The sequence below is a fragment of the Xenopus laevis genome, chromosome 7L, assembly GCF_017654675.1.
Source record: "Xenopus laevis strain J_2021 chromosome 7L, Xenopus_laevis_v10.1, whole genome shotgun sequence".
Taxonomy (NCBI): domain Eukaryota; kingdom Metazoa; phylum Chordata; class Amphibia; order Anura; family Pipidae; genus Xenopus; species Xenopus laevis.
Window position 1 is genome coordinate 95114713 of NC_054383.1, and position 15984 is coordinate 95130696.

The 15984-nt window shown below is 38.8% G+C and overlaps 1 protein-coding gene across 6 annotated transcripts in view; it reads right to left on the bottom strand.

The window, feature by feature from the left end:
- The window catches only part of prkcz.L (protein kinase C zeta L homeolog), a 118243-nt gene that overhangs the window by 68614 nt on the left and 33645 nt on the right, over positions 1-15984 (bottom strand). Inside the window, exon 1 of one of the 6 annotated variants that reach the window (XM_041569352.1) lies at positions 11974-12175. The exons of 3 other annotated variants lie outside the window; for them this stretch is intronic. In XM_041569352.1, coding sequence (XP_041425286.1) covers positions 11974-11989 — 16 coding nt within the window. In that variant the 5' untranslated portion in view covers positions 11990-12175. Of the gene's footprint in view, positions 1-10718; positions 11280-11335; positions 11455-11973; positions 12176-15984 lie in introns of those variants that run through there. 2 more of the 6 variants (XM_041569350.1, XM_041569351.1) reach the window with 2 other exon arrangements.

Consider the following 15984-nt stretch of genomic DNA (forward strand, 5'->3'; position numbering starts at 1 on the left):
TCCGTCCGAATCCCCAAATCCTTTGTGAAAGATTCGGCCGAATACCGAAACAAATCCTAATTCGCATATACAAATTAGGGACAGGAAAGAAAAAAGTGTGGGGGGGTATTTTTTTTACTGCCATGTTTTGTGACAAGTCATGTAATTTTCCTTCCCGCCCCTAATTTGCGTCTGCAAATCAGGATTCAGTTCTGCCTGGCACAAGGATTCGGTCAAATCCCAATCCTGCTGAAAAAGGCCGAATACTGGATTTGGTGCATCCCTAGTATTTATTGAAATGCAAATTGACAATGAGGCACATAGTTATATAGTTAAGTTGGGTTGAAAAAAGACCATCAAGTTCAACCCCCTCAAAATGAAACCCAGCGCACACCCACTGAAACTATATATACGTATGCCAATATCTAGATTGATTGTAGATTTTAGTATCACTATAGCTTTGGATATTATGCTTGTCCAGAAAATCATCTACGCCCCTCTTAAAGGTGTTAACAGAATCAGCCATCACAACATCATGAGGCATTCCACAACCTCACTGGCCTCACTGTGAAGAACCACCTACGTGGCTTCAAATGAAAGTTCTTTTCCTCTAGTCTAAAGGGATCGTCTCTGGTGAAGTGATCCATTATATGGAAAAACAGATTTCCTGCTAGCGGTCTATAATGCCCTCTAATTTACTTTTTTTTACCATTTTTTGGGACCCGTACCCGACCCGTACCCGCAACCCGGACCCGCATTCTTACCCGCTTGGAACTGCTACCCGACCCGACCCGCAAGTACCTTATCCGCAACCCAGACCCGCTTATCATCAAGAATTGGGAAGTGCCGTCATTGTAAACCGGAAGTGACAACATCGGAAGTTGCCGTGACCAGTAAAAAGGAGTAAATATCGATATTGAGGAGACCCGCGGCCCACAAACCCGTAGAACCACGTCTTATGGGTACTCGCCCTGCTGCAGGACTAACACTGTGCATGTGCTGGCTTAGGGCCACCATAGAAGAAAGAAGATCATTCTGTGTGCTCAATATTCATTATTATTACAAATCTGTTCGAACATCCGTAAAGATTTTGACATTCAAAGGGAAAAGCTGTACAACCCAACAGGCACCATTAGCACCATAATGTTTATGCCCCAAGCTATGAAAAGGAAGACAGTAGAGGGGCCGACATATCAGCTGAATCTAGGTGAAGAATCAAAATTATATTAATTTAAAGGAGAAGAAATGGCATGCTGCACAAATGCCAAATGTTAGGCACCCCCAAGTGATTGGATTGACTTATATGAAACCACGGTCTGATGCTCCTTTCGGCAGAAAACTGCACCGGCCCGGGGTTATACCAGTGAGCACCACAGAGCGATCCACTTCTGGCTTCTTCTTTCTTCAAATTTCCCGGGGCAAACGCATGCGCAGTTGAACGAAATAGCCGACTTTTTAGTTAAAGGTCGGCTTTTCGTTCTACTGCACATGCACAGCCGCACAAAGGAAAAAGGAAGAGGATCACTCCGTGGTGCTCACTGGTATAACCCCGGGCCGGTGCAGTTTTCTGCTGATAGGAGCATCAGACCGGGGTTTCAGGTAAGTCAATACAATCAATCTGGGGTGCCTAACATTTGGCACCCCCAAGTGCACAAAGCCGTTCCTTCTCCTTTAAAGGGGATCCGTCACCCAAAAAAATTATTTAAAATCCTATTGTATCACATTAGTCAAGCAAAATTAACTTTAATTACACTTTATAAATTAATTGAATCTTGTTTCCTTCAGTCTGGGAATTCAAAATGATAGCAAACAGGCAGCAGCCAATTTGTGGACACTGTTTTTAAGGAAAGCCTTGCATAATCTCAGAATCTTGTTTGTGCACCAGAATGGGGGACCCGATGCTACAGAATGGGGGCCCTGTCTACACAATTAAATGGTAAAGAGAATGGGGGATGTGGAGAGAGCGGTAACATCTAGGAAGTGCTGAATGGAAAGTTAAAGTAATTGTCTGCCCCACCTCTATGCCCAGGGCATAGAGGAGGGGCAGACAATATTTGATTGACAGCTGAGATTTTGATATGAGCTTACAACCGCTATGAATGCTTTAATAAAAAATAGAAATTGGATTTCATGTTTAATTTGAAAAGGACTTTAAATATACAGATTTTTGTGTCTGGGTGACAGGTCCACTTTAAGGGACTTTCTTGATAGGAATGCGACAAATACATTTAAAAAACACCAGAGCACTCAAGATACACTAAGACTTGGCTGTACCTCATAAGAAAGATTTTAGATAATCAAAGCAATAATGCTATTTGATTTCAGGTATAACTATAGACCTGTAAATATCAAGGTTAACAACCTTAGACTAAAGCAGTGCCCCCTGCTGTTTGGAGGTTAACCCTCACAGCTGTCTTCACTGAGAAAACATACAGTATATTACGTTTACAGTAATTTGGGGGGCCACACTCCTACTGCTTAAAACTTTGTTGTTCTAGCGAGTAGCTTGAAACAAAACACTAGACATCAGTCCTATAAAATCTGAAAGTTCGGAGCACTATTTAATTCATCTCAAAATAAGCATTTTTGAATGCATGAAGCACAGCAAATTCAGCAGGGTCCAGATTTATTCTGGGCAAGCTGTACTTTTCCACACTTCTCCGACTCTCGATACAAGGACATAGTGGATGAACGTCAAAGAGCCAAACCAAAATCATGCAATGCTGCAAGGCAAGACTAGCTTTAATACAGTACCATGCCAAAGGGTTTTGTACCAGCTATACAATGTTGCTATTTGTTAACCAGACTGTGCACATTCCAACTAAAAGAGAAAATTGAGGTTTTACAAAAAGCATAAGCACAATCTTCAAGTTGTTTCTATTTGAGTATATAAAGACAGAGTTCTGCAACAGAATTTCAGTAGATGAATACAGACAGCACAATTAAAATATACTCTGTACTTGAATTACTTTTCAGACGCAATAAGTAAGAACAAAAGAGAGATTACCTTAATGGCCTTGACTTATTCTGTTCCCTTCCTCTAATTTTATCAATTCAGCTTTAGTTAGGACACTAGCTACAGTATATTGAAAAAAAAAGTACACCTGTACAGCCTTGGAAACATTTTTACAAAGCCCATTAAATGATTGCCCCATTGCGATCTTTGTATTCCTTCACATCAATCGGTTAGTTCTCTGGCTGTAGTTCAGGGCAGGGCTAGAAATGGGTAGACATTTTTTTCTGGATGGCATATTCCCCATATTCTACATTCCATAATGGCCTACACAGCTCCATGACTTTATGCTGCACATATGAACAGAGGGAATGTTATGGGCAGGCTATTGTCAAAATAATGCAATGACAGATTCACTCTGCAGTGACAGCTCTCCTCTGAAATGCATAAAGATCCAAAGTTTGCTACAGCTCTAGTCACCTAAGGCAACCAATGAGCAGGATGCATTCACTTGTCAGCTGTTTAAAAACAAACATCTTCTTGGTTGATGTAGATGAATGCACCTGGGCAGACATTTATTACATATTGCACAAAGTCTACATGGATAGTGGTTAAAATCGAAATTAAACGGCAGCCTAGAAACTCAACTATTGTGAAACGTATGTTTCCAATATCAATATTTTTTATTGTAGAGGGAAATAAACACTTTCTTGATTTAGTACAAGGAGATACCTACCATATAATATCAGGTGTCTGAACATCAAGGATGTTGAAGTTCTAGATGTTCAGCAAGCTATTCAGTGAGGACAACCAGACATAGCAATAAAAGATTGTTTCCACAAACCGTGTTCTTAAAATGCAGAAAATTATACAAATTAAAGAGGCACAAGGGGTGAAAAGAATGAGATGACAAAGGCCATCACTTATCCCGAAAAAAGTTTGAGATTTTTTTTTAAGACAAAAATGAAAGTTTTGCCTGAAAATACCCTTGAAAGCTCAGATTTTTGTAGTAAAAAAAATCAACTTGACCTTTAATAAATAACCTCCCAAATGTCTACCTGCATTCTGGTTTCTAAGGGTATCTTTTTATATGTTCTCGGACTATCAGGAACCTTCTCTTCCAATATTATCCTATTGGGAGCCTTCAAATTCTTGTTTTGTTTTTTTTTATTTTAAAGCACAGCACTCTGATCCAGTTATGATCATTTTCTCCATTAGCCAAAAGTTGTCTCTTCATGATTCTCCCAAGACAATAGCAGTCTATAAAAAGCAGATACATTTTTCAAACTCAACATGGAGTTTTTTTTTTCTGCACCTTAAAGATACATCAGACCCTCTCCAGGCTAGGAAACTTAGCTAATATCAAGAGTTTCTTCCTATTTTATCTGTAAGAATGGATGACAGCGAGTTAGCTAAAAACCCTTCTGATATTGTTGCTCAATTCCAAAAGTTCCTTTACTCAGCATAAATGTAGCATTGATAAGGATGGGTTTGTTTGGAAGATATTGAATTAAGTAAATTGAATTTGGAGGAAAACTCTTAATTCTCCTATTATTATTTAAGAAATACAGCTAGCAAGTGAAAAACTCTTGCCCAGGGCCAGTAGGTTTTATTAGTATTGATGCTAGATATTCATAACGCATTCTATAGTCTCTTTAAATATATCACTGGACCTTTTTTAGATGCTTTTAGTTTACTCTATAGAAATCCAAGGGCGTCCTTTATTACCTTTATTATTCTCCCTTGCTTTGGAACCAGTAGAAAAATGAATCCGTAACAATAAGGAAAAGATTCACCGTGCTGATTAATAAAATATTTATGCAGACAATATAAACTCGACCTTACTAAAGCCCAATTTATTTAATATCTTAGACAAATTTCAAGTGATTTTTATGTTACTAAAGTGGAAGCATATTCTATTAATATTCCCAACCCTCCGTTGAAGTTGTTTGAATTAGATGTTTTTTTCCATTGGAGAAAACGCTCAGTGGATTACTTAGGAGTCAAAGTAACTAAATCATATGTAACATTATATAAAACAAATGTTCCATCTTTCATTAACAGGCTATATAGATTTTTTTTTATAAGATTTAAAGACTGGTCTAAATATGCGATCTCGGCTAGTCCATTTTGCAGCAGTTTTCATTTTATAATTCCCAGTTGCTATATTATTTCAAATTATTTTTTGAACTATGCTGTGACAACCCTACCAAACAAACATTTAAAGTTTATTAATCAGCTAACTGAATTGAATTACTTGCCTCTGTGCATATACTGTATGAAAGTTTGGGACTCGGATGTACATTCCCCTATTTGTTGTCCTCGATCTGTACAATTTCCCCCAATAAAGTATTATATTGGTGAAATCTTACTCTAGTACGTAGACATGATTTAGATTCTATATCCCCAACCCTAACTTGCTTCAATGTATGTTCCATGTACAGTGGCAGTGTTCAATAGTCCATAACTTTTGGGTAGAAATTTTTCATATCCAACTTATATTTAATTTATCCAATTAAACATAAATCACTGCAGTCTTCTTTGGAATCTGCCTTATTATCTCTGCCTTATACTGGACTACTGATTCAATAAGTGACTAAGCCCTCTATAAAATTTGAAGAACTTTATATATGCATTTGTGCACATGGAATCCACCAATGGCTACACGGTACAAGACTAAGAGAGTTCTAAAGAATAGCTAGCGAACATCTAATGAAAAAAAAATATTTTTATGTTTAGGTAGATGCACTTATCTTTTATATTTGTACTGTTAACCCACCTACATATATTTTACAATTTAACATTTTAAAATATTGATACTTAAAGGGATACTGACATGGGAAAAAATGCTTTGTTTTTTCAAAATGCATCAGTTAACACTGCTTCAGCAGAATTCTGCATTGAAATCTGTTTCTCAAAAGAGCAAACAGATTTTTTTTTATACTTAATTTTGAAATCTGACCTGGGACTAAACATATTGTCAGTTTCCCAGCTGCCCCTAGTCATGTGACTTGTGCTCTGATAAACTTCAATCACTCTTTACTGCTGTACTGCAAGATGAAGTGATATCACCCCCTCCTCCCCCAGGAGCCCAATAACAGAACAGTGGAAAGGTAACCAGATAGCAGCTGCCTAACACAAGATAACAGCTGCCTGGTAGATCTAAGAACAGCTCTCAATAGTAAAATCCAGGTCCCACTGCGACACATTCGGTTACATTGAGTAGGAGAAACAACAGCCTGCCAGAAAGCAGTTCCATCCTAAAGTGCTGGCTCTTTCTGAAAGCACATGACCAGGCAAAATTACCTAAGATGGCTGCCTACACACCAATATTACAACTAAAAAAATACACTTGTTGGTTCGGGAATTACATTTTATATTGTAGAGTGAATTATTTGCAGTGTAAACAGTATAATTTAGAAATAAAAACTACATCATAAAAATCAAGACAGAATCCCTTTAATAAAATCAACCTATAGCGCTACAAAATGTTCATTTGAGGACAGGTTAAAAAACGACTGATATTATGAAAGCACATGAGCAAAGAGGACACTCTTCTGAGAAATCATCATTTATTAAAGCAGCAGTGGTAGACACAGTAAGAGGATTATTGATATAAGGATGCATATTTGTCTCACTATCATACTTTGCATACATAAGTAAACCTCTTTCTACTGCTATCCAATGGGGAATGAACATAATACAATGTTAGAGAAAATGCAATCTATTTATAAGAGCGGGTTATCTTCCATTTATGTTTCCATTAAAGACAATATATGCATTAAATACAGTCATAGGTTAATTGGCAAAGAACAATATTTCTCTGCGCAATTGCATTGATTCATACACACTGGTATATGTCTCAACAAAGGTATCTCCATAGAAAAGCAAACTTGATGCTCATTAAAGGGGTTGTTAACCTTTAAATTCAGTTTTAGTATGATGTAGAGGGTGATTTTCTGAGACACTTTGCAACTGGTTTTCATTTTTTATTATTTGTAGTTTTTGAGTTATTTAGCTTTTTATTCAGCAACTCTCCAGTTTGTAATGTCAGTAATGTCATCTGGTTGCTAGAGTTCAAATAACACTAGCAACAATGCACTGATTTGAATCAGAGACTGGAAAAGGAAAAGGAGAGTGCATTAATCGAAATATTACCAATATGATTTCTTTGTATAGTATGTGATTTGTCTACCCCATGTAAACGTTTATATATATATTGTACTTTTAAGAACTGTACAGCGCTGCAGCTCCTTAATAGTGCTTTACAAATAAACTTATACATACATACATAACAAATGAAAAGTAATAACAATACATTTTTAACCTTATAGAGCATTTGTTTTTAGGTGAGGTCAGTGACCCCCATTTGCTGGAAGGAGTCAGAAGAAAAAGGCAAATAATTAAAAAAAAATTATAAAAAAATAAAGACCAATTGAAAAGTTGCTTAGCATTAGAAATTCTATAACATATTAAAATTTAACTTAAAGGTGAACCACCCTGCTGGCACTGTTACTTTTTATACTATAACTAATTAAAAAATATAAGTAGAAGGAATATTCTATCCACCCAATCAGCAATTAACAAAGATATGGCACAGATGTTCAGTGAACGTGAGAATGTTGTGATCTGTGCCAAAAAAGAAGGGTGTTTCAGGCACATTGAGGAGCACAAGGCAGGATTACCAGTGAAAAAAAGTGAGAATGTGGGGCATTGTGGATTGTTTGCAAAGGGAACATGGTTCATTACTAAAGGCAATGGGATAAAACAATAAGCAAGCTTCGAAGACTTAATTAAAGAATAATCATGCAACGTAGCAATGAAGTGAGAAAAGTCGGTAGAGGGCTTTGCAGTGAAAAAAAAATCACTACTGTAAACTGCAGGTAGTGTTTTTGAATATTACATCCAGATGCATTGCTAACTGTTGAAATGTTTAAAGGACCTACTCCATTTAACAAAATTAGTAAAATATAAGCCATGTCTACTTAGATGGTTTAAAGGGGACTTGTCTTACAGACATAAAAAGCTGTACAATAAAGGCCTTTTCAAATTGGACATGAAACCCACATTTTTTTTTATTAACATCCATATCTGTTTTGAGTTTATGTAAAAGTCTCATCTGTCAATTTTAGGCATAGAGGCTGGGCAGACAATTACTTTCACTTTCCGATCTGCATTCTTGGATGTCACTGTTCTCTACCCATTCCCTCTCCATCTAATTGTGTAGCCAGTGCATGGGTATCAGGTCCCCCATTCTGACACATAAAACAAGATTTTGTGATGATACAAAGCTTGCCTTAATAACAGTGTCTACAAAATGGTACATGCCTGCTTGCTGTGATTGTGAATTCCAAGACTAAAAAAAACAAACAAAATGTAAATGAAGTTTATTTTGCTTAAGAAACATCATAAAATAGGATTTGGAATGATTTGGCAGGTTCCCTTTAAGAGACCTATGAAGGAACTTAAGTCCAGTGTATAAAGGGATTAATAAACCATATGGCATTTTTGGTCAGGTAACTTTCTACTAAATATTAAATGGCTGCAGAATAATTTCTCTAAATGTAAATGTAGAGTCTACTGAGACACGATCTGGTCTACTAAGAAAATAGTATACTACACTACACCAGTATAATGCTGCGGCTAATTATTCTCTGAAACTGAAAATTCCCTCAGACCATGGCCCTCATGTGAGTGTATTGGTATAAAAATGACAGTGTCTCAGAAGTTCTAGAATACCTTGCCCTAAGTACAAAATAAGCTAAGAAGAATGGAGAGCTCAGAATATCTTTTAAAAGATTACCATTCACAGAAGTAGAAAAAAAAAGCCCATTAAATTGGTTGTTCACCTTCCAACACTTCTTTCAGTTCTGTTGGTATCAGATAGTTCGGCAGAAATAAAGATTTTTTTTCAATCACTTTATATATAGACTGCTTTTCTAATACTGAAATGTAGCATTTAATTTTTTTGCACCTTCATAGTCTTTCGCATATAGCTGGGGGGGTTGCCAACTCTATAAACCATTCTAAATTGATACATTAGTTAATACATTAGCTAATACATTTCTTATCTTTGGCCTTGCTGAGTTTCATTAAAGTCAGATGTTAAAATTGATAGAATAGCTTCTAATTAGAGATGTGCGGGTCACGCATTGACTCGCATCCGACCCTAACCTGCCCCACTTGGCCTGCCTGCATCCGACTTCCGCGTTGCTTTTATAGACCGCCCAGCCAATGATGTCACAAAAGGGGCGGGGGAGCAGGTGCAGCGTCTATAAAAGACAAAACCGGAAGCTGACATTTGACGGTGAGAGCAGGAGAAGAGCTGCTCAACCAGCACCCGCCTGCCACCCGCAAGGAAGAGTGTGAGGTCAGCCCGAACCCACCCGACCCACGGGTCCCACAGGTATCAGGCCGGCCCGCACATCACTACTGTTAATATTCCACAGATGCTGCTGAGAGATGTATCAACCAATGTAGCAATTTGTAAGTTCAGAATCTGCACCTGAATTACTGTGCTGTCCAGCAGCATTCCTAGAGGGGGGCGGGCCCTGGTGCGTGATGCGCAGCCGGGCCCCGCGCCCCCCTCCGTACGGCGCGCTGCCAGGTTGATTTCAGTGGCGTGCGGCGCTGCCGGGGGGCCCTGAGGGGGTGCGGGCCCTGGCCTGCTCGCACCCCCTGCTCCCCCGGTAGTTCCGACACTGGTGCTGTCCGACTGAAACACCAGAGACACGAGCATTAAAATTTAAACTTAAATTTTGGGAAAAAATGGTAAAAAAAAAAACGCAAAGCAATTGAAAAAAAGTTTTTGGAAGGTGAACAACACCTTTAAAAGATAAGGAGAGTTGAATACTATATATTTCATTATACTGGCTTGGGAACTTCAGACGTTATGTACACCGAACAAATAAAAATAACCAAACCAAAATGCTTTATACCCAACACCCCAGAGGCGACGATGCTACAAAATAGTAAAATGAAACAGCATTACGGGTTATAAAGAATTTCGTACAGTTTTATGCACATACTTGTTTGCCAAGAGAAACCATAGGAGTGCTGGGCATGCAGATATTTGAATTCACATTACACACAGTATAGGGAGTATTGCTATAAATAAAATAGCTGCATACTGAGATTCAGTTCTAATCCTCTCTGATTAGCAGTTTCAAAACAGAATTAGAATCACCCACTGCCAGCCAAACCCGAATATGCCATTAATCAATTAAACACCATCTATAGAGAGGGAAGATGCTCACATCTTTGCTCACATATTAAACTAAGCCAATGTACTCCACGTACCTTTTAAGTAAGAAAAGGTAACCCATATCAGGAGTCATTTTCTAAGCACATTTTTTCACAAACAGTATAATTTAGTACAAGCATTGGAATACATACAATTGAACATCTTGCATTACATAATAACAAGCAATCCCATTCTGCAATTCAATCAATGAAAGAAATCTGAAACTAAACAGGAATCTGAATTAAGGAACACTAAATGTTTACAGGAAACCTTTTAAAAAAAGGATACACACCCTAAGCCCTGGCTTACACATGGACCAGAATGCTAACTCATTATATCGAACCTCTTTCCGCTCACTTTTTTTCATTTGCAGCAATGCAGACGATAATCTTAGTTTGTGGGACATGCATAAGTCGCCGAAGCATGTATATTAAGGAGAGGGGGGTAAGCAAGAGAGTAGGTCATTTGCATGTCTTGTGCCAACAGAAAAGACCCCAGTAATGATCTCTGCCAGCTCCAGTGAACAAGGCCTTTATAACATACCGTCAGATTTCTTGGGATACATTCCTTGCTTTCACAGTCCTCATCGGCAGCATCCCTTTTCCATAGTGACTTGTACCTTCCTCAGAATCCCAGCAGAAAAGACCCCCTTTTGTGGCAGATGCCTTTCCCAGCCTTTTGACTCCCTTCAGTGGTAATTCAGAAACATCCCCGCGCACGATAAAGGCACAAACAATATCTGCATGTGTCGGAACAATCTATGGTTGCAAAGCAGAGCTGAAGGCAGAGCAGCTTGAGAAGCGGAATGCTGACTACTCTGCATCACACTTGCACACACTCACACCACTGCATCAGCAGCCTGTCCACACCAGCCATTAAAGGCATGTCTAAGCTGCAAACACATATTACTCACTAGATAGAATTCTCTATAGCATCCAGATCACAGTGATTATTTATGTCTTAGGCTGAAGGACGAATAAAAGAGAACATTATCCTCCCTCTCTCTCTCTCTCTCTCTCTGTGTGTCTACTTTTATGACTGATGTTTCTGTTTCACTGCCACTAGACATCAAGGACAATCGCTAGGATAAGGCTGGATATTAGGATCGAAAGGAGAAAGAACGAAAAGAGACTAAATATAAGGCTGGATGTGCTGCTCACCCCCTTCCCATTTCTCTGCCTCGTGTATCCAGGCACGGGTGGTACCGACTCCCGGGAGAGTCTGTATCAAACAGCTGAGGCATAGGGGAAAACATGGCATGGATGCCAAAACACAGAATCAGGCACCACAACACATTCAGACACAACAAAAATACCAACTTTGCTATGTCCACGCGTGAATACAATAGGAACTAGCGATTTATAAATATAAGACAATGCTACTCCCAGGATATGTCTGAAGCTGGAAACAGTTTAATATTTATGGTTAACCCCCCCATGCAGAAACACTGACATCACAGGCAGAGTTTAGTATCAGATCATATGAAAGGAGCATGTGCAGCAGGAATGACAAATGACTTGACATTTGATTTAGGGCACGGCAACCACTGTATTTGTAATAGGAAAGGGGGGGGAACCCAACCAAGTGGTATCAACACTGACAACTCCTGAATGATCCAGGCTTGGAAGCGTTAACCAGCTGGCAACCCTTACAATTAACTCCATAATTACCAGACAGGTCTCCAACACGGACTTCTATATAATGCTGCAGTTTATACAAACAACACACGAGGGAAATAAAATGTAAATAAATAAATAAATCAAGGGTTAAACATATGGGGAAAGAAATAACGGATCACCTTTAAAGGGGTGCATCTATCCCAAAGTAACAGCTGGTGCATTGTTTGAGCATTGCCGCTGGTCTCTGAATTAACCCCCCTTTCGAAGACAGTCACAGCTCCCCACCTATTTCCTCCCCCTCTCTGACTGAAGGTAAAGGACAGGCTGTGCTGAGACGACAAAAGGCTTTCTCTGTGCACCAGGAACTACAGAGAGGGAGATGCTCAGAGGCAGTGGGCGGGTTGCTCCAATACAAGCTCTATTACTGTCTGCAGGACCCTGACACACACACAGCAACACAGAGCCCAAGGAGCCTCCCATATAGGAAAACATTATTGCACCGCTATGAGAAACACTTTCAGCTCCTGTAAATAGTAAAATACATGGAACGAGTGACATAATGGGGGAAAATCTAAACACTGAGAGCCTTTCACTAGCTGCACAGTTGAACTATTTGTTTGTGATAGGGAGACTGAGTATTTCTAGGATTACAGCATTTGGTTTGGAAACCCAGCAATGCTGCCAAATGATGGTCACCCAAAAAAATCTGTATAACTGTGCAAAATGAATGATGGATGGATATATAGATGATTGATAGACAGATAGAGATAAAGAGAGAGAGCGAGAGAGATAAAGAGAGAGAGCGAGAGAGATAAAGAGAGAGAGCGAGAGAGATAAAGAGAGAGAGCGAGAGAGATAAAGAGAGAGAGCGAGAGAGATAAAGAGAGAGAGCGAGAGAGATAAAGAGAGAGAGCGAGAGAGAGCGATAGAGCGCTAGAGAGAGAGCGCTAGAGAGAGAGCGCTAGAGAGAGAGCTAGGGAGAGAGAGCGCTAGGGAGAGAGAGCGCTAGGGAGAGAGAGCTATGGAGAGAGCTATGGAGAGAGCTATGGAGATAGAGATAGATGACAGAGAGATAGATCGATCAATCGGTAGATAGATAGGTAGAGATAGGTAGATAGATAGGTAGATAGATAGGTAGATAGATAGGTAGATAGATAGGTAGAGAGATTAGAGAGAGAGAGAGAGAGAGAGAGAGAGAGAGAGAGAGAGAGAGAGAGAGAGAGAGAGAGAGAGAGAGAGAGATTGATTTTTTTCTGGTCCCATGAAAAACATAAAATGGGGGTTCTACTGTATGTAATGAATTAAATCATAGTTTCATCATCACTTATTCTTATTAATATTATTATTAATAAACACATTTTTAAGTGCCAACATGTTGTTCATTTGCAAACTTCAAAACTCCCAAATCACCCGACATGAAAACCTGCCAATGCTAATAATAAGGTGATTTTTACAAGTGGCAATTTTGATGAAACTGCCGTGTTCCATTTTACTAAAGGGAAGGACATTGTCTGTTTTTGCAGCATTCTGGATAACAGATTTCTAGATGATCAATTACACATTAAATGCAATATATAGGTTTTCACTACAATACAGGCAATTTACAATGCCAGAGACGTAACTAGAGGGGGGGCGGGCCCTGGCACGGGACGTACAGCCGGGCCCCGCCCCCCTCCGTACCGCCGCATTTACGGACACATTTCCCTTAGAAGAGAGTGGCGTGCGAGCTGCCGGGGGGTCCTGAGGGGGTGCAGGCCCTGGCCCAATCGCACCCCCGGTAGTTACGCCACTGTACAATGCCCCACGCAGTATGCAAGCTAATCTCCCTGATTTTATACCATTTTTTCTGGTCCCCCGAAAGAAGCAAAATGGGGGTTCTACTGTAATCAGATCTTTGTTACACACACAAAAAAAAAAAAAAGAGAACCAAAAGTTTTTAGGTACATCAAAGAAAGCTCAATTTTCCTATCTGAACTGCGTCTGGTGTTCAGACTACCTATGATGCCAAAGGAGTGCTTTCTATTCATCAATGCCCTTGTGGCGTGGTATGTATATATAATCATACCACACCACAAGGTCATTGATGAATAGAGACATACACACACATGTATGACAGACATGCAGGAAAATTAACCTTAAAATGAACATAAAAGGAAACATTCATAATTTCACAAATGGCACAGAGACAAATACCATGGTTTCTTGCCATTTTGAAGTAAAACAGTTATCAGCAACTCAAATGCATAGGGTTATTGTAGTTCATTAAACAAACAGTAAACTATAGTGGTATAAATGTCAAGCCTTTTAATGGCTAACTATATAGAAATATTGTAAAGCAAGCTTTCAGCTGTCTTTTGTTTTTGGAGTTTTTTAATTGTTGTTTTTTTTAAACTCCCATTAAAGGGGTTGTTCACCTTCAATGTACAAATCTTATGAAACCACTAACAATGCTCTCAATGTGTTAGAAAAACCATTTTCCATAACAAAAAGTAAAAATGCCATTGTAAAAGCTAATTTTTATACCTATTAACTCAGTCCTTCTCCTGTCTCTCTGACCAGTTTTCTGAAGTGATGGGAGTGGCCTATTTTGAACCTGACACACCAAGAACTTCCTATATGATGACATCATCATGCCCAGGCTTTGCCCTTACTTGTTTCCTATTGGATGTTGATACTGCCCTCCTCCTAGTAATTTATTGGGTGCTTGTGAACTGTAACCAGTCACATAATTTGAATGGTCATTGGTTGATTACTCAATTGTAATGGCAGAGGTTAACAGACGCAGCATATAAACAAACCTGCCTTGTAACAAACAATCACACAGCCATGCAGACAAATGCTGCAGAAAAGGAAGGCGCAACATTGTTCTCCCAATTCTGGCCCTCTCCTTCTGCCTAGACTAAAACTGAATGGAGTGCCAAAGGGCTGCAACCTCTGGGAATAAATACTGGCTTTTCTATATTTTTATCTTTTAATACCTTTAAAGGAAAACTATACCCCCAAAATGAATACTTAAGCAACAGATAGTTTATATCAAATTGAATGACATATTAAAGAATCTTACCAAACTGGAATATATATTTACATAAATATTGCCCTTTTACATCTCTTGCCTTGAACCACCATTTCGTGACTCTATCTGTGCTGCCTCAGAGATCACCTGACCAGAAATACTACAACTCTAACTGTAACAGGAAGAGGTGAGGAAGCAAAAGGCACAACTCTGTCTGTTAATTGGCTCATGTGACCTTACATGTGGTTTGTATGTGTGCACAGTGAATCGTACGATCTCAGGGGGCGGCCCTTATTTTTTAAAATGGCAATTTTCTATTTATGATTACCCAATGGCACATACTACTAAAAAAGTATATTATTATGATAATGGTTAATTTACATGTAGCAGGGTTTTACACATGAGCTGTTTTACTCAGTATCTTTTAATAGAGACCTACACTGTCTGGGGGGTATAGTTTTCCTTTAAGCATAATGTCAGTTATTTACAAAATTGCAACAAAAACCAGCACTGACTTGCTTAGAAACGTATGTAACTTACACATCTAGCAGGGACAGTAGGGCTGCCACCTCACCCTTTTAAAACCAAACACATATGAAATCCACAGGCTGCATGGCTAATTATCAACTCATTTAGATGCTGCAGACTGAACTGATTTCTGTGCAGCCATGTAACATGCATCTAAATGAGTTGATAATTAGCCATGCAGCCTGTGGATTTCATATGTGTTTGGTTTTAAAAGGGTGAGGTGGAAACCCTAAGTGATTTTGTGCGCTCTCCCGGGGGCGGGGGCAGTAATTTACCTAGGAAAACTATACCTTTTTTAAGTGTTTAAGTGTTCCACTTCTGGAACAAGATTTAGAGCTCTAAATACCAAAAAATTAAAAAGTTATATTTTTCATGATATAGGGATCTATACCAGAAAAATATTTTACTTTATGCACAAAAATTCAACTCATTTGGAAAGCCTCAAGCTCATACAAATAATCAGCTGCTGAATAATGATTTTTTATGAGGTAAATACACAAAATAATACATGCCCCCCCCCCCAAATAATATATTTCTGGAAAGTACAAGCGTCATCTCCCATAGTATCCATTTTAAAAATGATTTCTTTTTTCTGTGTAATAATAAAATAGTCGCTTGTACTTGAGCCCAACTAAGATATAATTAATCT